Below are 23271 nucleotides of genomic sequence, written 5' to 3'. Positions count from 1 at the left end.
GTGGTGTCCATTCCAGCTTGGACGTTATTGATGGTGGCCCAGCAACTCTTCCCAGCACACCTTTCCCTCCCTCCCACCTGCCCCATATGCCATGAACTCGCTGGGTGGGATTTTGAAACTATAGAAAAGAATAAAATTTTCAGACATGTGGATGAATATAATCTGTTGGGGGAAAGTCAACATGGTTTCTGTAAAGGGAAATCCTGCCTTACTGATCTGCTAGAGTTCTTTGTGTGGGTCAACAAACATGTGGACAAGGGGGTCCAGTAGATATAGTGTACGTAGGTTTGCAGAAAGCCTTTGACAAGGTCCCTCACCAAAGGCTCTGAAGTTAAGTAAGTTGTCATGGGGTAAGAGGGAAGGTCCTTTTGTAGACTGATGACCGGTTAAAAGACAGGAAACAAAGGGTAGGAATAAATGGTCAGTTTTCCTATTCAGCCTATTTATAAATGATCTAGAGAAAGGGGTAAACAGTGAGGTGGTAAAATTTGCAGATGATCCCAAACTGCTCAAGAGAGTTAAGACCAAAGCAGACTGGGAAGAGCTTCAAAAAAATCTCACCAAACTAAGGGTGTGTCTAGACTACATGCCTCCTTCGACGGAGGCATGTAGATTAGCCAGATCGGAAGAGGGAAATGAAGCCGCGATTAAAATAATCGCGGCTTCATTTAAATTTAAATGGCTGCCCCGATCTGCCGATCAGCTGTTTGTCGGCAGATCGGGGCAGTCTGGACGCGATGCGCCGACAAAGAAGCCTTTCTTCATCGGCACAGGTAAACCTGGTTTCACGAGGCTTACCTGTGCCGATGAAGAAAGGCTTCTTTGTCGGCGCGTCGCGTCCAGACTGCCCCGATCTGCCGACAAACAGCTGATCGGCAGATCGGGGCAGCCATTTAAATTTAAATGAAGCCGCGATTATTTTAATCGCGGCTTCATTTCCCTCTTCCGATCTGGCTAATCTACATGCCTCCGTCGAAGGAGGCATGTAGTCTAGACACACCCTAAGTGACTGGGCAACAAAATGGCAAATGAAATGTAATGTGGATAAATGTAAAGTAATGCACATTGGAAAAAATAACCCCAACTATACACACAAAATGATGGGGACTAATTTGGCTACAACTACTCAAGAGAGATCTTGGAGTCACTATGGACAGTTCTCTGAAAAAATCCATTCTGTGTGCAATGTCAGTCAAAAAAGCAAACAGAATATTAGGAATAATTTAAAAAGGGTTACAGAATAAGACAGAGAATATCTTATTGCCTCTGTGTAAAAACCATGATACGCCCACATCTTGAATACTGTACAGATGTGGTCGTCTCATCTAAAAAAAGATATATTGGCATTGGAAAAAATTCAAAAAAGGGCAATAAAAATGATGAGGGGTTTAGAACAGGTCCCATATGAAGAGAGATTAAAAAGACTGGGACTTTTCAGCTTAGAAAAGAGGAGACTAAGGGGGGATATGATAGAGGTCCATAAAATCATGATTGGTGTGGAAAAAGTGAATAAGGAAAAGTTATTTACTTATTCCCACAATATCAGAACTAGGGGTCACCAAATGAAATTAATAGGCAGCAGGTTTAAAATAAACAAAAGGACATTTTTCTTCACTCAGTGCACAGTCAACCTGTGGAACTCCTTGCCAGAGGATGTGGTGAAGGCTAGGACTTTAACAGGGTTCAAAAAAGAGCTAGATAGATTCATGGAGATTAGGTTAATCAATGGCTATTAGCCAGGATGGGTAGGAATGGTATCCCTAGCCTCTGTGTGTCTGGAGGTGGGTGACGGGAGGGATCACGTGAGGATTGCCTGTTGTATTCCCTTCCTCTGGGGCACCTGGCATTGGCCACTGTCGGCAGACAGGGTACTGGACTGGATGGACCTTTGGTCTGACCCAGTCTGGCCGTTCTTATGTTCTTATGACTCCACTTTGTACCTTGTGTGGGTGTCTTCAGCTTAGGAAGAAAACTAACCTGTGCTGAGATGCCGTGACTGGAAAATCCCAGCCTTCATGGGCATGGCAGCGTGAAGCATGTGTTGGTGCTTGTGATCAGATGCCTCCGTGTCCGTGTTTCATGCAAGCAGCGCTGAACAAAGGGCTAATTTTATGAGCTTGACCTCATTTCCTTCTGGCCTGGCTCCAGGGGCTCCAGGGGCTGCAGAGGCAAAGGGGAGCTGCGTGTGTATATTCTTGTCAACTCGCAATACTGAACACATGTGAATTTTCTAAAATAAACGCAACCCCCCATTCTTTGGTCCATTTACCCCAGCTCTTGTTTTACTCTCTCTCTCTCTGCTGCTAACATCCTCTCTGCTGTCAGTGTTTTCCTCTTCCCCATCCCTTCTCTTTCTCCTTCCTTTTACCTCAATATTTATTTCCAACACTTGTTTTACTTTCTCCGTTGCATCTTCTTTCTCGTGCACTCCATTGGCTGCCATTTGTGTCTGTCTCCTGTCTCCTTCCTTCCTTCTCTCCTCTAACATCTTTTCACTGAAAACCCACTCCCAGGTTTTGCTCATCTGTCTGTAAGCAATCCAGACAAAGATCCACCAGGAATGTATGACTTGGAGAACTGAAACAATAACAAGAAAAGAAACTTGTGAGATTACAAAAATGTTGACAAATCTGGTGTTTTTCTTTGCTTTCTGGTTGTTCTCAGGCTTTTCTCTGAGACAAGAACTAGAAACTTACTTGAAAGAAATTAAAATGTCATCCCATGATTCCAGGAGCTGGAGATTTCAAACAAACTCTAATGATCATGAGACTTGGGCTAGAATTGTGAGAACGGACAGCACGGCCCCTCTCTCCAGGGGATTGTTCATAAGCGACCACAGTCTTCCCAGGAAGGCTTTCTCCATCAGCGGACCAGTTGGCCAGGGGGCTGGTATAGGTGCAGGATTGTTTGATTGTGATGTCCAGGAGCCAAACACCATCCCAGTCTTCCCCCAGTTCCCATCTCCTTCCCCTAACAGCAGGCAGACCAAGCCTATGGCTCCTGCAGGGCAGCTGCTCCCGAGGGGAGCTGGGGCAGGCGTGCTCATGGTGTGATCGCAGGGTGTGTGGACATACAGAGCTAGCTAGCTCAGCTGCAGGAGCAGTGCCGCTGGGGCAGCTCTCGGACGCTCACAGCCCACCTGAGGGCATCCTGGCTGACACATGCACTGATGGGGCCTTCTTCCACGGGGTCAGGCATCCATCCCACGGCCTGGCGGGGGGCTCTCGGCGAGGCCTGGCCGCTCCGCGCGGCGCAGTCCCTTCCCTTGCCTCCACATGGCTCTGATTAGATGGATTTTCCTGTCTGTATGCAGGTCACCTAGCAACCACTCAGCCCAACAGAGTTGTCTTGGTTTCCCACAGGGATCCGTGTTCACTCTGTGGGCGGCTTGCTTGGGAGGGCTGGGGCTTTCTTCACATGTACTGCCACATGTGAGTTCAGCGTGCCAGGGGAATAACAGGCCCCCTCCCTCCCTTGCTCTCTCGCGCTCATGGGTCCTTCCCCTGAGCCCGGCGCCCTTCCTCTCACACTGCACAGGAGTGCCAGGCCCCGCACTTCCATTCTGGCTGAGCTCAGAATCCCTGGGCAGCTTCCATGGGGGAAGCCAGGCTCCTCCTGGGCCCGCTGCAAGCAGAGCAGAGCGGCCCGTGCCCCGAGGTACCGGTGTTCCCGCATGGCGGGGGCGGGGTGTGCCGCTACCGGCAGGCTTCCCCACTTCTTCCCCTGGCCGGATCGCAAAGCCATTCGCAACACTGGCGAATGCACCGTGGGCGAGGTGGGGCCGGGTCTATTCCCATTCCCAGAGCATGCGCCACGGCAGCAGGGCTGGACATGGACTCTCGGGGCCCTTGTTCCAAACCTTCCTCCGGAAGAGCAACTCCAGCTCTTTCCATCAGCAAGTGCAAGTCAGTTTACAAAGAGGCTTAGTTGTGCCATCCAGGGCCAGCCTTAAGGACAATGTCCCCCTGGCCCATGTGGGTGCAGTGCTCCTATTGTCCCTGGCCCCCATGTCTCCTCTCCTTGTCCCCACCCCCCGCACTCCCCTCCCACCTGCATCGTGTCCCCGTGCCCCTCAGCCCTGCACCCACATACAGAGAGTGACCCAGCTGCACGGAGCATCTGGCATAGCCACTCGCTCCTCTGCCTGCCCCCAGGGCCAGGACTGACACCAGGGCGCCTCCCCCACCTGGGCTGCGTAAGCGCCACTCACGGCCCTTGGGGACCAGAGGAGCATTGGGGGAGCAGTATCTGTGCAGCACTGCTTGTCCCCCACCCCAGTCCTGTGCCAGGAGGAAACAGGGAGAAGTCTGGGCCACATCTGCCCAGCTCTCCCCTGCCGGTGCGGAGCAGTTTCTGACTTTACACTCTGTGCTGCCTTGGTCCTGTGCCCGGGGCCCACCCCTAGGGCCCTGCCACTGTTCCCCTTTGACAGAGGGGAAACTGAGGCATGGGGCAGTGAAGGAAGTAGCTCAACATCCCACACGGACCACTGGGGGTATGTCTACACTACCACCCTAGTTCGAACTAGGGTGGTTAATGTAGGCAACCGAAGTTGCAAATGAAGCCTGGGATTTAAATATCCCGGGCTTCATTTGCATCTTGCCAGGCGCCGCCATTTTTAAAGCCCCGGTAGTTCAGACTCCGTGCCCACGGCTACACACAGCACGGAGTAGGTAGTTTGGATTAGGCACTCTAATCCAAACTACCGTTACTCCTTGTGGAACAAGGTGTACCAGTAGTTCGGATTAGAGAGCCTAATCCAAACTACCTACTCCATGCCGCGTGTAGCCGCGGGCACGGAGTCTGAACAACCGGGGCTTTAAAAATGGCGGCACCCATTTGAAGATGCAAATGAAGCCCGGGGTAGTTAAATCCCAGGCTTCATTTGCAACTTTGGTTGCCTACATTAACCACCCTAGTTCGAACTAGGGTGGTAGTGTAGACATACCCTGGGAGAGCTGGGAATTGTTAAGAAAATGGTGGGTAAATGTTGATAACATTTTCACAAAGTGTTTCCCCTTTGGCTGAGCTACCATGTGCGGTGAGGCTGCCAATTGCTTCCTTTTACTAGCAGTGAATTAGAAAGAAAGAAAGAAAGAAAGCGAACTGAGTTGAATGACCCTTGTAAGATGTGTACATCCATTACTAGTGTTCTCAAAACCAGTCGAGGTTCTTGTGCATGTAAACTTGATAGTGGCTTAAGCCACAAGTTCTATATTCAGTGATTAGTCAAATATGTTGAGGGTTCTTGAACAAAAGCCCGAACCTGCCTTTCGCCTCGGTGCTTTCTCAGACAGAACTCCAGTCGGCAGAGCAGGTCATGTAGCCTAGCCCTTGAAAGCAACCCTACAATAACCAAACAAACTCATGCGATGAGCAACCCTACAATAATAAACCCTTCTTCCCCGGCCAACTAGCTTGCACAGCCCGGCACTACTGAGGGATCAGAGTAACAAGTCAGGAGTGCGGTGCTGCCGCAACAAGGCAGGGTGCTCTGGCCAGTGCTTTGGAGCAGCCCTACAATAACAAGGCAGTTCGGGGGAGGGGAGGGCCCATGCTGGCAAAGGAACCCGATTGCTGTCTCAAGTTTCCAAGACGAATTATACACATCAGTGAAAAGGAAACGTTTTGTAAATAATGACCAATCCCCTGGCAAGGGTCCTGGAGGCGCAGCTCATCGCGGGAGAAGGCTGGGGCAAAGCACGGCAGCTTAGCCCGGGCTCTTCCCTTTCTCTGGTCTTTGTAGGGAGCAGCTTCTTTCGAAACAACAGTTGCTCCCCTTGATGCCTTCTCCTGGCCTTTGTTTGCAGCCCCTTGTGCATTACATCACCAGCGATGACCAAGCAGAGAGGCAGGAAACACGATCCAAGCTAGTGACGTGATCTCTCCAGGGAAGCCAGCCGAGAAACAAGAAGGCATTGTTCTCTGGGAAAACCCGCGCCGGACCTGCTCCAGTTCCCATTGAAACGGGTGGAACGGTTCCCACCGACTCCTGCGGGAACTGGAGCAGGGCTGACGTCTGGAATCCGGCACACCCCCTGCAGCACAGAAGGGTCCTGCCCTGACGCAGGCAGAGGGTCAGCCTCGCGCAGCTCCCTCGGACAAACGACCCCACTGTCGGGTGCTTCCCGGGGCTGCCCTGATGTGGGAGTGGGCTGCAGTCGTCCCGGGAGGCCAGTGCCCCGAGGAAGGCCTGGCTGCACTCGGCAAGGCACTCGCCACTTTTCAAGTTACACCCTGACCAGCTGTCCCCAAGACACGGGAATGCAGGAGCCCAGGGAGATGGGGGCCGGTGACCAGCTGCCCCCGAGACACGGGAATGCAGGAGCCCAGGGAGATGGGGGCCGGTGACCAGCTTCCCCCGAGACACGGGAATGCAGGAGCCCAGGGAGATGGGGGCCGGTGACCAGCTGCCCCCGAGACACGGGAATGCAGGAGCCCAGGGAGATGGGGGCCGGTGACCAGCTGCCCCCGAGACACGGGAATGCAGGAGCCCAGGGAGATGGGGGCCGGTGACCAGCTGCCCCCGAGACACGGGAATGCAGGAGCCCAGGGAGATGGGGGCCGGTGACCAGCTGCCCCCGAGACATGGGAATGCAGGAGCCCAGGGAGATGGGGGCCGGTCTGCAACTGCACGTCTGGGGGGGGCCTGCCCCTTGGAGAAGGGAAATGGCCTAGGGCAGGGGTTCCCAGTCATTTCGGGCATGCAGAGCCCTTTTCAATCTGGTAACATTTCCAGACCCCCCGGGGGCACCATGTCCCTTGGCTGCGCTGCTTCCTCAGCCATCCCCTGCCCATCCACAGAGGGGCTATGGGGCCAAGGGCAGCTCCTGCCCCAGCTCTCCACCCTTGGCCAGGCACAGAGCCCTGGGGAGACCAAACAAGGAAAGGCAAAGGAAGGGTCAGGCCCACCACGGGATTGGAGCGCAAACGGCAGCGCAGCTGGTGGTGGGAGGACCAACGGTGCCTCCCGGGGTATCGAGATCCCATCCCAAGGGCAGGAGGCAGCGAGCAGCTGATCACGAAGGGCGAGAATTGCCTGGTGGAAAGTCCCAGTCCCACGGTGGGCCCGATCCTGACTTTTCTTTCCCTCTCCTTTCCTAAACTGTCCACAGATCCCTAGAGTGCCGTCATGGGCCCGCGGGGTCTGCGGACCACAGGTGGGAGCCACTGAGCTATATGCTTCACGACACTCCCACGAGGGGGGCTAGGGTTGCCAGATGGTTTCAGCAAAAATCCCGGACACACTGGACATGACGTCCCAATCTACATCCGATCTGAGTTAGAAAATCCCGGACAGTTCTGTTTTTTCCGTTTGTTTCCCGAACAAAAAGCTCAAACACTGGACTGTCTGGCCCAAAACCGGACCCCTGGCAGCCCTACGGGGGACATCTGGGAGTAGCCAAACCGTCCAACACCTTTAGAGCAGGGGTTGGTGGCCACTCCCAGGATTAGATGTGTCCCAACAGTGTGACGATCGCTTCACTTGTGCTCGGTTAGCCCTAACCCATCCCAATGGAATGCACCCTAAAGTCTCATGGCTGGCTATGTGGATTGCTGTCATAGGCCCTCGACCACAAACCCCAGGCGGGATCCGGGTTTTCTGGTAATCACAGATCCCTTTTCCAAATGGGGGAGGCTTTTCCGCCGAAAAGCAACACCGCAAAGGCCGCGGCCAAAGGGCTGGTGGAGCAAAGCTCCTCCCGCGGAGGCAGAATCAGACCAGGGATCGCACGTCACAGGGCAGTTTTCCAAAGACTGAGTCCAGCAGCGGCCCCACATCCCCTCCCGACCACTGTCGTCTGGGATGGTCGAACTATAAAAATGCTGGTGAGGAAACTGGTTGATGCCAATGGGCACAATTGGGATTCCCCGATGCCCATAGCCCTCCTGGCCCGCAGAGCAGCCCCCGCCGTGTCTACTAAGTGCGAGGCCGCCTGAACAGCTCACCTGGCACACTAGTGGCGCTCAGCTGGAGGGAGTTGGACGCCCTGCACAATCTGCGAGAACACTCCAATCGGACTCACTCGCCGGTAGCTGCCAAACTGGAAACACCCAAGGCAGGCCAAGGTCCACTCTGATAAGAGCCAGAGAGAGAACGCTTGGGAGGTTGGAGTCTGGTGATGTTACTGTCTCAGAGAGCCCCCAAACACGGGCTGTGTAAGCGGTGGATCGGGCCTTTCCGAATCCGCGGCAACCCCAGCGCAACAGCGTGCAGGATGACAGTAGCGGGGAACAGGCGCAGAGGAGAGGAAAAGCTCCATCCATCACCTAGGTGGGTGGTTTTCAACCCCTTTTGTATAAAGTACCCCTTTTTCAAAAAACCCCATAAGTCCCCCCAGTACCTGCAGTTGTCAGACACACACATTTTTTTCTACTCTTGCAACACATTTGTTTAAGCAACTTAATTGTAGCCGGGTGGGCGATGAGATTTTTGGGTGTAAGAAATACACAAATAATTAAGCGCTGTAAAACTTAAAACAAAAATTCTGTTTTCTCCCAATTTCAGTTGCGTTGATCCCCCCTCCCCCGACGTCTCTCCAGTGCCCCTTAGGGTGCTCGTGCCACTGGCCAAGAAACACTGCCCAGTCCCCAGGCGCCCTGGTGGCGTTGGAGCCAGCTGACCGCAGGTTGCTGACTCCAGTCATGAAACGGACGATTATTCTTAACCCCAGGCGATAAGTGCTCCTTCGGCGTCTCGACCGCCCGGTGGCCCGCTGCTCGTGGCCCAGGGTTCCAGCTCCTGAGGTTACAAAGGAGGAAGGGGCTGCACTGGCTCTGATTCCTGCCATTGACCTTTTGGGAGCCCCGGCTTAGTCCTTGTCCCACGGGTGCTCAACCCGTGCTCTGCCCCAAGTCCCCTGCCCCACCTGTCCCCAGTCCGCCCCCTGCCAGGCTGCGGGTAGGTGCCAAGCACCCATTGAGTCTTTTCCGTGGGTGCTACAGCCCTGCAGTACCATGGAGTTCATGCCTATGCCCCTCCCCTTTCCTGTTTAGCTTTGGCAACATCTGAATCCTGCCGCCCTTGGGGTGCAAAGGAAAGTCCCTCGTGGCCCTTCCCCTCTTCTCACAGCATGGTGAGCTCCCTGCTTGCCATCTCCCGGGCTCTTCTCCTCGGACACCGCAGCCAGGTCCGGTGCCAAGCTCCAGCAGCACATTCCCCAGCAGGCCTCTCTGCCCGGCAGCTCCGTCCGGAGCCATGGCGGCACCCAGGCCTAGAACGCAGCCTCGGTTCCGCTCCAGAGTCCTGCGAAAGCACCCCAAGTGGTGCGATCTACCCAACGAGCGAAGGGCTCAAAGCTTCCTTCGCTGGCTCCGGTCCACCGCTACCACGGCTGTTCATCCAGCACCTTTCCTGGCCCATCAGCTCACTTACAAACGAATCACGAAACAGCAGGAACTGACGCCTGGGGCTGCCTCCCCAGCCAGGCAGCACAAAGGCAGCTGCTATCGCTGCTGGTTTGCAAGCGAAAAGTAGCCACAATCCAAGGCAAGTTAGAAGGGTAACCCGGCCAATGGGATGTGCCTTGTAATCAGTCCCCGGAGGCCAGAGGGAGCAGCCAGCCTTTGAAAATGTAAGGGGAGGGGGAGCAGGCAGGGTTTCCATCTTTAGCTGAAATTCAAAAACTGGGCCGTCACCAAGGAAATCAGGAGCAGCTGCCTCCAGGCCTGAGAATGCTGCTGGGTCAGCCTCACCTGAAAGTGGCCGGTGGGGTTTCCGGTTTTTCTCAGGTCAGCCTCACCTGAAAGTGGCCGGTGGGGTTTCCGGTTTTTCTCAGGCCAGCCTCACCTGAAAGTGGCCGGTGGGGTTTCCGGTTTTTCTCAGGTCAGCCTCACCTGAAAGTGGCCGGTGGGGTTTCCGGTTTTTCTCAGGCCAGCCTCACCTGAAAGTGGCCGGTGGGGTTTCCGGTTTTTCTCAGGTCAGCCTCACCTGAAAGTGGCCGGTGGGGTTTCCGGTTTTTCTCAGGCTGCATCTCTATCTTTTGCAGGCCTCCCTGACTTAGTGCCCGACCCCAACTATGTCCAGGCCTCCACCTACGTCCAAAGAGCTCACCTCTACTCTCTCCGCTGTGCTGCTGAGGAGAAGTGCCTCGCCAGGTAAGGGGGGACTCCGTGTTGCCAGCTCCTGTGATTACATCATGCCTTTCGTGCTATGTGGGGTCCCCTGGAGTCAGGTGCTAGGGGAGAATCAGAACTTCCCTTTATAAGAGAGGGTTCTAGTCCTCATGGTTGCAGAGAAAAGCTTGAAACCGTGAAACGTGAAGGCTCAGAAAATGAAGACAAAGAACAAGAATCCATTTTTTTTCAGTCTCATGAATGTTAAGACAATCTCATGATGTTTGAATGTCTGGAGATCATGATACTGATGTTCCTGCCTTGAGGTTAAAGATGGGCCAGTCAAAAATCTGGTTGAATCTGGAAAGTTCTTGGGCCCATAGATCAGGTGGGTAATTAAGAATTGCATGGTTCTGGCTAAATTGTTTGGAGATACTGCAATGACATTTCCGCTTCTGGTGCCAGCTATGAACTCAGAAGTGTGCAAACGTGCGGCTGGCAAAGGCAAGGACCACTAGGAGAGAATGAGTCTGAGGCTGGTTGTTTTATTGTTGGACAGGCCCTCTCCTGCATACGCCCAGAGTCCCAAGATGGGTCAAAATTACAATGAAAACTTCTGCTAGTAGCAAAAATTGAGGTATAACAAAAATATTTTACAGAAAAATTGTGTTGTCATCCATTTTTTTCAATGGCATTGTGAAGGAAAAGCTCCAAAACAATGCTTCAGAATGCTCAGTGACAATCCATTTTTGCTTTGCTGAATTCTGTTCACCCAATTGTCATTTGTGCCTCTGAAAATCTTCCCCCGTTCATGGTGGGTACAGTGGAATCCTAGGGCTGGAAGGGACCTCAGGAGTCACTGAGTCCAATCCCCTGCCCAAGGCAGGACCAATCCCACCTCAACCACCCCAGCCAGGGCTCTGTCAAGACGGGACTTAACACCCCAAGGGGTGGAGATTCCCCCCTCCCTAGGGAACCCAGCCCAGGGCTTCCCCACCCGCCTAGGGAAATTATTTGTCCTAATATCCAACCTAGACCCTCCTCCCCCGTAACTGGAGACCATTGCTCCTTGTTCTGCCATCCATCACTATTGAGAACAGCCTCTCCCCATCCTCTTTGGAACCTCCCTTCAGGAAGTTGAAGGCTGCTCTCAAATCCCCCCTGAGTCTTCGCTTCTCCAGACTAAACAAACCAAATCCCTCCTAAGGAATGTGCTCCAGCCCCCTGATCAGTTCTGGTTTCCCTCCCCTGAACCCTCTCCAATGCGTCCACATCCTTTCTGTAGTGGGGGGCCCAGACCTGGATACAATACTCCAGATGTGGCCTCACCAGAGCCGAATAAAGGGGAATAATGACTTCTCTGGCTCTGCTGGCAATTCTCCTCCTAATGCTCCCTAATATGCCATTCGCCTTCTTGGCTACAAGGGCGCACTGTTACCTCATATCCAGCTTCTCATCCACTGCAATCCCCAAGGCCTTTTCTGCAGAACTGCTACTTAGCCAGTCGGCCCCCAGCCTGTACCAGTGCTTGGGATCCTTCCGTCCCAAGGGCAGGACTCTGCACCTGTCCTTCTTGAACCTCCTCAGATTTCTTTTGGCCCAAGCCTCTAATCTGTGTAGGTCATTCTGGACCCTGTCCCTGCCCTCCAGCGTATCTACCTCTCCCCTTAGCTCAGTGTCATCTGCGAACTTGCTGAGGGTGCGACCCATCCCCTCCTCCAGGTTATTATGAAGCTGTTGCACATCAGGTTGCTGCAGGGAGGGCAGTGATGCCAGCCCTGGTCGAGGGGAGGCAGGGCTTAAGTGAGCAGCAATTCCAGAGCCCACAGGCCAGCCCAGTGACTCATTGGCAAGCCTAGCGCTCAACTTGATGTGCATCTGTGACTGTGACCCTGAGCGCCTGCTCTAACCCACCAGCTCTGGAAAGCAATAGACACGCGTCCCTTGGCTCTATGTGCTGTAGAACAGGCCCCCGCTGCCTGGAGTTAGGACGGAGCATCCCCTCCCCCAGGGACAGGTGATGACAAGCCAAACGGAGCAAACTACGGGTTTCAGGTTGGCTGAAGGAAAGGCAGCTTGAAGTCAAACCAAACCCAGGGTCTTCTGCTTCCAGATACTGGTCAGTCTGCCCTGGGGACGCTGCAGTCGTCCTGCAGTGAATCCGCTTTCCTGGGTTCTGTTCTGATTTGGCCAACATGCCCACGCACGCGCACACACATGCACGCACGCGCACACACACATGCACGCGCACACACACACACATGCACACACACGCGCTGCTTCCACTGAAAAGCTGAAACAAACAGTTTGACTTCAGACAAAGCCAAAAGGAACCATCCACTTTCACCTGCATTCAGGAACAGCATGCGCCTCCCCCTCTTCCCCTGCCAAAAATGCCTTTTCACCAAAGAAGCCATTCACCGAAAAGCATTCCCTGTGCTCCCAGTGGAAGCTCCTCGGCTGTCTCCCGCTGCTTTCAGGGTGGTGTGACTTTTGCCCATCTCCTCTTGAACCGGCAGCACGGCCTACACCCCCGAGGCCACCGACTACGACGTGCGGGTGCTGCTGAGGTTTCCACAGCGGGTGAAGAACCAGGGCACAGCAGACTTCCTGCCCAACCGTCCCCGCCACAGCTGGGAGTGGCACAGCTGCCACCAGTGAGTTGAGCGCCGTGCTAGTCCCTCTCCTTGCACTGGTGGGCAGAAGCGGGTCCCCAGGCTGGCTCAGGGCAAGGCTCCGGGTCAGTAAAGCAGCCACCCCTGGCTCTAGGTCAATGGACTGGCCCCTCCATCCCGCACCCACCTGGGCTTCCTCTCTCCATTTTCTCCTTCACTTGCTCCCCCCCGTTCCTCCCCTCCTCCATTGACCTATCCCAACTCCAAATCCCCTGCCCTCCCGCTCCCCGGCTTGTGTCCAGGAGCCCCTGTGCTGCTCAGCACCCTGGGCGGCTCCCAAAGGGCCAGGCCACATCATCGCAGAGCCCGGGACTAGTGGCTCCAGCCCAAGAGCAGCTCTGGCTTCTGCAGCGGTGAGTGATGCATTGTGGGCGCGGGTGCCTGACACGCCCACTATGCCGCTGTGGCGTGGGGAGGGGAGGGGAGGGTCTGGGTCCTGCCACTTCCCTGCCCCCATCGACGCCCGGGCAGGCATCTGGGAACAGCCCTGTGGTACAGGCCTCTCCCGGTCGCCAGGCACTACCACAGCATGGACGAGTTCAGTCACTACGACCTGCTGGACGCCACCAGCGGGAAGAAGGTGGCCGAGGGCCACAAGGCGAGTTTCTGCCTGGAGGACACCACCTGCGACTTCGGGAACCTGAAGCGCTACGCCTGCACCTCCCACACCCAGGTGAGTGGCCGTCCCCATGGGAGCAGCCGGGCCCTGCGCTAGCGCTCCCGGATCAGACCCTGTCCCCATGGGAGCAGGCTCCCGCCCAGCCCCCTGCCGGGAGAGCCGGGCCCTGGGCAAGTGCTCCAGGACCAGACCCCGTCCCCTTGGGCCAGCGCCAGGCTCACATGCCCCCTGCAATACAAGCCGGCTCTGGCGCAGGTCCAAGTGTGTCCCCCAGGCAGGCCCCGGGGGGTAGGTGGGGGCAGGGCGTTTGGCCCATGTCCTGGGTCCCTGGCTCCCCACAGCAGCCCTGGGCAGGGGCACGGCCGGGGGTGCCCCACATGCCAGGCTCCTCTGCGGCTGTCCTGGCCCCCATCTGAGGCCTCCCTCTGTTCCTGGGCTGCCCGGCAAAGGGGCAGCAAGGCACAGTGGGGCAAGCAGCCCAGGCAGCGCTCTCCCGGGTAGAGCACTCAGTGCACAGCTAGCTCTGAGCCCTTCGCACGATCCACACGACAGCAACCCCCCCGGCATGCGTAGGAATCCACCCCAGGATTTCCAGAGCACCGCCACATTTGACGGACAGTGTCCTCCTTGCCTGTGCATTAACACCCCTGACCGGCGCCCGGGGCCACCTGCAATGGGCCCGAGCGCTGCCGGGAGGCGAACGTGCACGCTGCACTAGCAGGCGAGACCAGCCGTGGCCCGTGCAGAGCTGCACCGCGGGCGAGCGTGTTCCCGTGCCCAGAGCCGCACCGCGGGCGGGCGTGTTCCCGTGCCCAGAGCCGCACCGCGGGCGAGCGTGTTCCCGTGCCCAGAGCCGCACCGCGGGCGAGCGTGTTCCCGTGCCCAGAGCCGCACCGCGGGCGAGCGTGTTCCCGTGCCCAGAGCCGCACCGCGGGCGAGCGTGTTCCCGTGCCCAGAGCCGCACCGCGGGCGAGCGTGTTCCCGTGCCCAGAGCCGCACCGCGGGCGAGCGTGTTCCCGCGCCCAGAGCCGCACCGCGGGCGAGCGTGTTCCCGCGCCCAGAGCCGCACCGCGGGCGAGCGTGTTCCCATGCCCAGAGCCGCACCGCGGGCGAGCGTGTTCCCGTGCCCAGAGCCGCACCGCGGGCGAGCGTGTTCCCGTGCCCAGAGCCGCACCGCGGGCGAGCGTGTTCCCGTGCCCAGAGCCGCACCGCGGGCGAGCGTGTTCCCGTGCCCAGAGCCGCACCGCGGGCGAGCGTGTTCCCGTGCCCAGAGCTGCACCGTGGGTGAGCGTGTTCCCGTGCGCAGAGCCGCACCGCGGGCGAGCGTGTTCCCGTGCCCAGAGCCGCACCGCGGGCGAGCGTGTTCCCGTGCCCGGAGCCGCACCGCGGGCGAGCGTGTTCCCGTGCCCGGAGCCGCACCGCGGGCGAGCGTGTTCCCGTGCGCAGAGCCGCACCGCGGGCGAGCGTGTTCCCGTGCCCAGAGCCGCACCGCGGGCGAGCGTGTTCCCGTGCCCAGAGCCGCACCGCGGGCGAGCGTGTTCCCGTGCGCAGAGCCGCACCGCGGGTGAGCGTGTTCCCGTGCCCAGAGCCGCACCGCGGGTGAGCGTGTTCCCGTGCCCAGAGCCGCACTGCGGGCGAGCGTGTTCCCGTGCCCAGAGCCGCACCGCGGGCGAGCGTGTTCCCGTGCCCAGAGCCGCACCGCGGGTGAGCGTGTTCCCATGTGCAGAGCGAGCGGCTCATGAGAAACGCTGACGCCACGGCCTGTGGCCACTGCTCTCCCTCTGCCAGGGCCTGAGTCCCGGTTGCTATGACACCTACAACGCGGACATCGATTGCCAGTGGATTGACATCACAGACGTGCAGCCTGGAAACTACATCCTCAAGGTTGGTGTCCCGGCTCGCTGGGCCTCTCCGGCAGGCCTGTGGCTGGAGGGAGCTGTTCCCTGCACAGCCAGGGTGACGCTAGTGCTGGGTTTGGCTTGCGTGTGTCCACAGCCCGCCCATCGCCACGCAGCTGAGCAGCACAGCCGGTCAGACGGGCTCTGAGGAGCAAGCAGCTGCCGGAGGCCCAGGACAAGCTGCGCATTGGCAGCGGGGGGCTAGGAAATGAAACAACTGGGGGTCCCCTGGAGCCCTTGTTCTGCTGCTTTTCCTTGTACACAAACGCCCTGTGAGGAGCGAATGAAGCCCAGCTCCAAGCGGGCCCAGTGCCACTGAGCTCCAGGCAGGCTAAGCCCAGTCACGCCAGCGCTGGACCCTCTCTGCTTCCACTTTTCTTTTCTTGCCATTTGCTGCAGAGAAGCAGGACAGGGCATCAGGACAGAAACCGCTTTGTTTTCTGGGACGGATGCGCAGGCACTTCGCCTGCAGGAGGAAGCACGAACTCGAACCGGGGACAGTGGGCAAGCAAAGCTGCCAGGCAGTTCATGTCCCTAAAGGGAATTCCGGCCCCTCCCCAGCAATCGGCTGCGCTTGTCATTGCAAAGCTGCGGATTACAGTTGAGCCGGGGACCCGCCAAGAGCAGGGCCTGTTGTGCATGGGGCTGTACAGCTCCCAGGGGTAGCTGGGCTAGACACAAGAGATGGGACCCAGGTGGGATGCACAATTCCATCCCTTTCTCGCCCTACACTGCGCGCCGGGGGTGGGTTCTCATGTGGTCTCTGCCTTGTCTTCTCAGGTTCAGGTGAACCCCAAGTACCTGGTGCTGGAGTCAGACTTCACCAACAATGCGGTGAGGTGCAATATTCACTATACTGGACGCTACGTTGCCACCACAAACTGCAAAATTGCCCAGTAAGAGCCTTCGTGAAACTCCTGCTCCTGGTCTTTCCTCGCGGCCCCTCCCTGCAGCACCCAGGCAGCTCCCCTCGCCCCCCCCCCGCCCTTCGTGTGGGGTGGGTGAATGGGCTCGGAGAGGGGAAGGGAAATGGGAGGCTGGAGGGGCCAGGACCTGCTGCCAGTGATGGACTTTGGAGGAGGGGCTGGGGGTCGGCACCGTCTTTCCAGGCTAGACCTGAGGCGGAGCAGTTCTGTATCGGGATGCACCTGCGGAGTGCTCTGGTCTCCACGCAGAGCGAAAAGCACCTCGCTCTGCCCTGGGCTCGCTGCTAGGCCGGGGTCACATCAGCGCCGGTCCTGTGAGACGTCTCCATTGCTAACACTTACGCAAGAAACCCCAGAAAACACCTCCTAGGCCAGGCCCTCGACTCCCAGCCCCTGCTCCCCCAGGCCAGGCCCATGCAGGCGTGTCCCCACACCCTGCTGCTTTGCATGGCCGAGGGTTGTCCAAGCACACACCTGGGACCCACAGCTCTGGAGTCTCTGCCAGCTCTGCCACTGACTCACCGTGGGACCAGGGCAAGACACTGGGGGCTCGATTTTCAGAGGCGCTGAGCACCAGCTGCTCTTGTGGAGTTTATCGGCTCTGGGAATCAGGCCTGACGCCTCCGTAGGCCTCCCTGTCAGGTGGGTTAATCTGATGATCCCTGATGCCCACGGCAGGCCTCAGCCAAAAGGGCTAGTTCCCAAGGGGGTCAGTGCACCGGGGAATTGTGCTACAGTTCCACCTCCCGACCCAGAGCTCACGGGGAAGGCCATGTTGGCCCTGGGACAAATCAGAGCAGCTTTGGGGCTGCGCTAACGCCCGCCAGAGCTGGCAGCTCCCAGGCTGCTCCACGTGCTGCCCCTCCTTGCCCAGCTTCACCCCAGTGCACGTGAGGCAGGGGGAGGGGCCAAGGCAAACCCACAAGTGGACACAGCGCAGCCCTCTCTGTGCACACTTTTGGGGCGCGCTGCCGGGTCTCCGACGGCCCTGCGCACCCAGGGCCGCGCAGCCAGGCCCCAGGGCGCCTTCGTGGAGAGCGGGTGGTTCGGACACACTCGCCAGGAGGGGAACGGATGTTTTCACTTTCTCGTAAGAAATGTGTTTTGCACCTGGCTCACACTGGGCCCTGGTGGGAAAGGCCAACTCACAGGCACTGGCAGGGAGGGCAGCAGACTCCAGCAAGGAGGGGCACTGCCCACCTTAGCACAGGGCAGTGAACCTTGGTCACTGACCGACAGAAAAAGCAGCTGGGGGCCACCTGGAGTGAGGAAAACCCACTCTCACCTCACTCACCCTCGGCTCAGGGAGCCGTTCTCCAGCCCATGGGGAGGGTGGGGAGCAGGGCTCCATGCCTTAGAGCCTCCCCCAGCAGGGCCAGCCGGCACGTGTGCTCCAGCCCTGCGGGATGTCTGACGCTTGGAGATAAACTAGGCAAATACAACCTAGATGGGGCCACTGTTGGGGGGGTGCATCACTGGCTGGACAGCCGTTCCCAGAGAGGAGTTAACGGGTCCCAGTCATGCTGGAAGGGCAGAACGAGCCGGGTTCCGCAGGGGTCTGGTTTGGGGCTGGTTCTTTCAATATCATCATCAACCATTTAGATATCAGCATAGAGAGGACGCTTATTAAGTCTGCAGATGATAGGAAGCTGGGAGAGATTGCAATACTTTGGAGGATGGGTCAGAATTCAAAATGGTCTGGACAAACTGGAGAAATGGTCTGAGGGAAACAGGATGAAGTTTAATAAGGACAAATGCAAAGTGCTCCACTTAGGAAGGAACAATCCGTTTCATACATACAGAATGGGAAGTGACTGTCTGGGAAGGAGTACGGCAGAAAGGGATCTAGGGGTCAGAGTGGACCACAAGCTAAATATGAGTCAACAGTGCAACACTTTTGCAAAAAAGGCAAAATGATTCTAGGAGGCATTAACAGGAGTGTTGTGAGCACGACAGGAGGAGTCATTCTTCCGCTCTGTTCCGCACTGATTAGACCTCAACTAGAATAGTGTGTCCAGTTCTGGGTGCCACATTTCGAGAGAGATGTGGAGAAATTGGAGAAGGTCCAGTGAAGAGCAACAAGAATGATGAAAGGTCTAGAGAACAAGACCTATGAGGGAAGGCTGAAAGAACTGGGCTTGTTTAGTTTAGAAAAGAGAAGACTGAGGGGGGACATGATAGCGGTTTTCAAGTATCTAAAAGGGTGTGACAAGGAGGAGGGAGAAAAATTGTTCCCCTTGGCCTCTGAGGACGGGACAAGAAGCAATGGGCTTAAACTGCAGCAAGGGAGGTTTAGGTTGGACATCAGGAAAAACTTCCTACCTATCAGGGTGGTTAAACACTGGAATAAGTTGCCTGGGGAGGTCGTGGAATCTCCATCTCTGGAGAGCAGGTTGGATAGACATCTATCAGGGATGGTCTAGACCAGTGGTACAAGTACCCTTAAGGGCACTCGAGAGAAGTCTGGGGGGGGGGATGTCAACACAACTGAAATTTGGAGAAAACAGAATGTTTGTTTTAAGTTTTACAGCACTTTTACAGTATTATTTTTGTACTTTTTACACCCAAACATTTCATTGCCCACCTGGCTACGATTAAGTTGTTTAAACAAATGTGTTGCAATGGTAGAAAAAAATGTGTGTGTCTGAAAAGTGTAGGCACTGGGGTACTTACCATTTTTTTTTTGGAAAAAGGGGTACTTTATAGAGAAAGGTTGAGAAACGTTGTCTAGACGGTGCTGGGCCCTGCCATGTGGGCAGGGTCCGGACTTGAACTCTCGAGGTCCCTGCCCGCTCTAGTGCCCGGTGTCTGTCCGCCCGTGTGGCGATCACTGTGGGCTGGATCACAGTACGTTGGGGTAGAGTCAGGCCGCAGGCTTTAGCGCCCCCAGCCTGCCTCAGAAGATGGGGCAATTCCTGCCGGGCCCTGCTAGAGGACAGGGTGCCCTGCTGGAGTTCTGCACGTCATGGATTGCAGCGAACCTGCAGGCTGACATCCTGGGCCCATTCACATTCAGGGCTGGCTTTGCCATTGATTTCAGCAGGGCCAGAGTTCCATGCTCCAGTGCTCCAGATCCCAGGGAGACCCAGGCAGTATTTTATGGGGTCTGGGATTTCCAAGTAGGAGATCTTTCTGGAGCTCTCTGGTTCCTACTTCCCTGTCAGGGGCTAGGCCATGGTGCCTGTGCTATTTCGCAGCTGAAACTTAGCGGGGCCACCCACCCTTCACATAAACAGACACAATACATTTCATTGCAACATTTTTTCCAGTGAAAAAACAGCTTTTTGTTTAAAAATTGAAATGGCCATTTTTGGTCGTCGTGATTGCGGGTTTCTGTAAACAGCCTGGTTTTTCAATTTGTCTTTTCGGTTTCAGGCATTGACAGCTTTTGCTAAATGTGCGTTTGCCAAAATAGTGGGGGAAGGGGACGAGGGAAACACTGGGCATTGGTTCCTGGAAATAATGAGCATTTTCTAACCAGTCTGCCTGCGGGGTGTTCTTATTTCCCCTTGCAGGTCGTGAGCCATCCAGGGAGGGATGCCTAACACCCACCCCCACCGCTGATCCCAAATGCAACGCTTTCAAGATGGCACTTGAGATGTCAGCTTCTGGGAGGCACAGTACCGAGGGCATCAGACGTTTCTCCATTCCAGCAGCCCCGAGAGAAACGATGTCTCGATTTTAAGAACATGAGGGAAATAAGAGTGTTTATTTTGAATACTTTTATACATAACTTTTCTTTACTCTTTGGGGCATTTCCCTGTTTCAAAGTGGAGTTTTCTGAGGATTTAGGTTAAATAAAAAAGGGATTATTACTGTAGCAGGCACTACCAGTAGATTATGCACTGTGTCATGGGTAGCTCTCCAGTCTAACCTGTGCCCAGCTGTACAATACAGGGCTGTGCTTTTGTGCAGGTTCGCTAGTGACACTGCAAACCATAGCCCTCAGCCTCGCAGGAAGAGAACAGCTGCGATTTGGATGCATTTTTTTATATTATAAATAATCTGACACCAACGTGCCACAAACAGGAATTAAGGTGAAGTTTCAATGTGGCCTCTGGTTTTGTCTGCATGCAGAGTGCCCAAGCGAAGACGTCTCGGTGGGAGTGTCAGAAGTCCTTAGCCCTGCAATTCCACAGCCGTCAGCTGGAACTGTGGGCAGCCAAGCCCGCGCTGCTCTGCCTCAGGAGACCCAGCAGTTCGGCAAACCTCGAGGGCTACAGTCAGCTCTCGGTAGGGGCAATGCCACTGCGCAGGGGTTATTATTTGGTGACTTTGTACCTGGTGCTGTGGGGCCCTTAACTCAAGTCACTTTTGGTTTTCTTCATTCCACTCATGGCTCTGGGGTGCATCTGGTGGGGAGGGGTTCAGGTGCAGGCTGCCCCATGGAGAGGGGACAGCCCCAGCCCTCTCACCACAGCAGCTCAGGGCCAGGAGAGAAGCGCCTCTCCATGGCCACTGCAGCTCCAGTGGGCACAGCCAGGGGAGGGGGCATGTTCCCTGCCTGGAGCAGGTCCAGGTTCGTCTGCCCCCTGCGCTTCCCAGCCAGAGTGAGGAATGCAGCAAACGGGGCACTTTGCCCTCGCTCCCTGACAAAGGGGAACAGCCAGCCATGTTCCCTACAAAAGGGGGGCTTCAGCCCTCTGCCACCCTCCCTAACGGGCACCTGGGGGTGAGAGGCTCAGGCCTGGGGCAGTCCCAGACGGGGGAGTGGGGACCGTGCCCCCAGCCAGCCCCTTTCACCAGCCTTGTGATTCTGTCTCTTTTCTGCATGGTTTTCTGAGAAGCAATCCCATTCCAGGCACACCCATTGCCCTGGCACAACCATCCTGACCTTGCTGTAAGTGATGAGAAGAGGAAGCTGTCGACCGAATGTGGGAGTCCTAGCTCTGTCTGGTTAGTAGGGATTCTCGGTCAGACAGACAGACACATAGACCGACACTCTCTCAGACATACAGGACACTCGTATTGCCTGGTGCCTAGCAGCCCGAGTCCTGGACCAGGGTCCAGTGTGCGAGGTGCTGTGCAGATACAGAACAACAAGCCTGTCCTAGCCCAGCCATTTGACAAGTAAAGTAACGCAACGCTGCTTTGCACGGAGGTCGCAGTCAGAGGGGTTATCCCCGTTTATATTGGTCGCCCTGAGACCTGAGTTTGGCTGGGTCTGTTCACTTTTATTCAGCTTAAAGGGATATTGTCAAGTGAGTATTTATATTTTGTTTAAAAAGGCGGAAGAGATTATAAATCCTAATACAACTGGAAATATTTTAGTCACGTGATTTTGAAGAAAAATAATAATCACATCAAGTTGATTCATAATTTGTTTAAAATTACAGTTAAATTTTCCGCTGCAGTTTTATGAACCCAAACACCAACAGGGCAGGGGCGCTAAGGAATGAGAACTGGGTATGAAGTAGACTAAGGAAGTGAAACTGACCCTCCAAGCGAAAGGCCCAGCGGGAGACGTTCTCCCATCGGGCCAAAAGCAGCAAAGAGCTCTTCAGTAGGATGGAAGTGGGGCATAGACCCTGGCTCTTGGGCTAGGAGTGAATTTGAGCGGGTGCAAAGTACGTTCAGGGTGATTTCGCTAATGGGGACTGTGTCGAGTACCCTCGGGGTGTCTATTTCATAAAAGCTGTGCAGGGGTTAGCATGAATCCAGCTAGACTGGCCAACAAGAGCAATGAAAACGGCACAGGGCAGGTGATGCACACTCAGAAAACAGCACAGGGCAGGTGATATACACATGCCAGCTCACACGGCACCACCTTTCCTGTTGCCATTACCTGTGCTAGCTGGATGCCAGCTAGGTCGGCCAGGCTAGGCTGTGCACAGCTGCAGTGCAGGTATACCCCCAGGGACGGTTGCAGCTGCATGTGTGGTTCTATTTCTTCAGGGCTCCATAGCAGAGGGGACAAAGCCCCGGAGCCAAACCCTGTCCCCCTTGAACGTCTCATCTGGACCCATTTGTGTCTCATTTGTGTGTCAGGTCGAGCACCACAATAATATGGAGGCGTAAGTGGTGGGTGGACGGGCTAAAGGTATTGTAAGTGACAGAGCATAACTGTCCGTGTGAGCCAATGCAGGGAGGAAAACCCCAGGAGGCAGGAAATTAGCATTCTCCTTGCGGGACCAAGTGCTGCTTGCCATTGTACCTGCAGCTCCAGCAGAGCTGCCCCTGGCTGCTTGCTTCCCTGGCTGCCCGACGGGCGTGATGCCCCTGCTCCCACATTCCCATCCTCCCAGTGCCGGAGCGGGAGCGCAAGGAGGCTCCTCTGTGTTCTCTCGAGGAATGGGTCGAGCTCTGTGCTCGGCTCTAGGTCTCACCTCCCCAGAGTGCAGGGAGTGGGGCTCGGGGCAGTTTGGAGCCAGTAGTGAGAAGCAGAACAGAGCTGCCCGGGTGCGGCACTGGAGCCAGGCGGAGCTGATCCTGGTGGCGCCTGAGCTCAGTGCTGCCTCCAGGGCCCAGGGGGCGTCCTGCCTGGCTCTAGCATCACTCTGGAGGCGCTGCTGTCTCCAGAGGCTCCAGCTGGTCCCTCCCTGTGCACCTCCCCCCAAGTCTCAGTGAATCCCCGCAGGAACAAGAGACTGCCCCATGTCAGTCCTGCTGCTCTTCCGGTCTCCGCCCTGCCCCGGCATTCTCCATCTCCCCTCATGAGCAGACCACAGGAGCAAGAAATCTTGGCTTCTGCTCTTCCTGGGGGAGACTGGGGTAGAGCTATCAGGAGACCCCCGCCCCTTCTTCATCCTCTCTTCCTTCATGGGTCCTTGGGGGCTGGTCAGCGTCTCTCCTTTCCTCCAGCCAAAGGGCTGGCTCCTCACATGTGCTCCCCGAGATGCCTGGACTTCCCAGTTGTAAGCAGGGCGAGATCTTTGTTTCTCCTGGATCGTAGATACAAGCCTCTGCCCTGAGCTAAAGGAGACTCTCTGTTTGCCATAGCAGGGCTTTTATCAGGGTTGGGCTACCAGCCATTAGGCCAGGGGTGGGCAATAATTTTTGGCCCGGGCCGCCCCAGAAGGGGCAAGGCCTTAAACCAGACGGGGCGGGGCCAGAATGCTTCTGGGCTTCCCCATGCCCAGACCATGGTTGCTCTGGGG

At 56.2% G+C, this 23271-nt stretch overlaps 1 protein-coding gene across 1 annotated transcript in view; it reads left to right on the top strand.

Annotated features, from left to right (window-relative positions):
* Positions 1–19994, top strand: part of LOXL1 (lysyl oxidase like 1) — a 28134-nt gene extending 8140 nt beyond the window's left edge. The window contains exons 2-7 of the mRNA XM_014573149.4: positions 9990–10098; positions 12576–12713; positions 13248–13404; positions 15139–15234; positions 16029–16144; positions 19690–19994. Coding sequence (XP_014428635.3) covers positions 9990–10098; positions 12576–12713; positions 13248–13404; positions 15139–15234; positions 16029–16144; positions 19690–19696 — 623 coding nt within the window. The 3' untranslated portion in view covers positions 19697–19994. The remainder of the gene's footprint in view (positions 1–9989; positions 10099–12575; positions 12714–13247; positions 13405–15138; positions 15235–16028; positions 16145–19689) is intronic.
* Positions 19995–23271: the final 3277 nt, after the last annotated feature.

The sequence above is a fragment of the Pelodiscus sinensis genome, chromosome 14, assembly GCF_052426305.1.
Source record: "Pelodiscus sinensis isolate ZL-2025 chromosome 14, ASM5242630v1, whole genome shotgun sequence".
In the NCBI taxonomy this organism is placed as follows: Eukaryota; Metazoa; Chordata; order Testudines; family Trionychidae; genus Pelodiscus; species Pelodiscus sinensis.
This window is presented reverse-complemented; position numbering and strand designations above follow the sequence as displayed.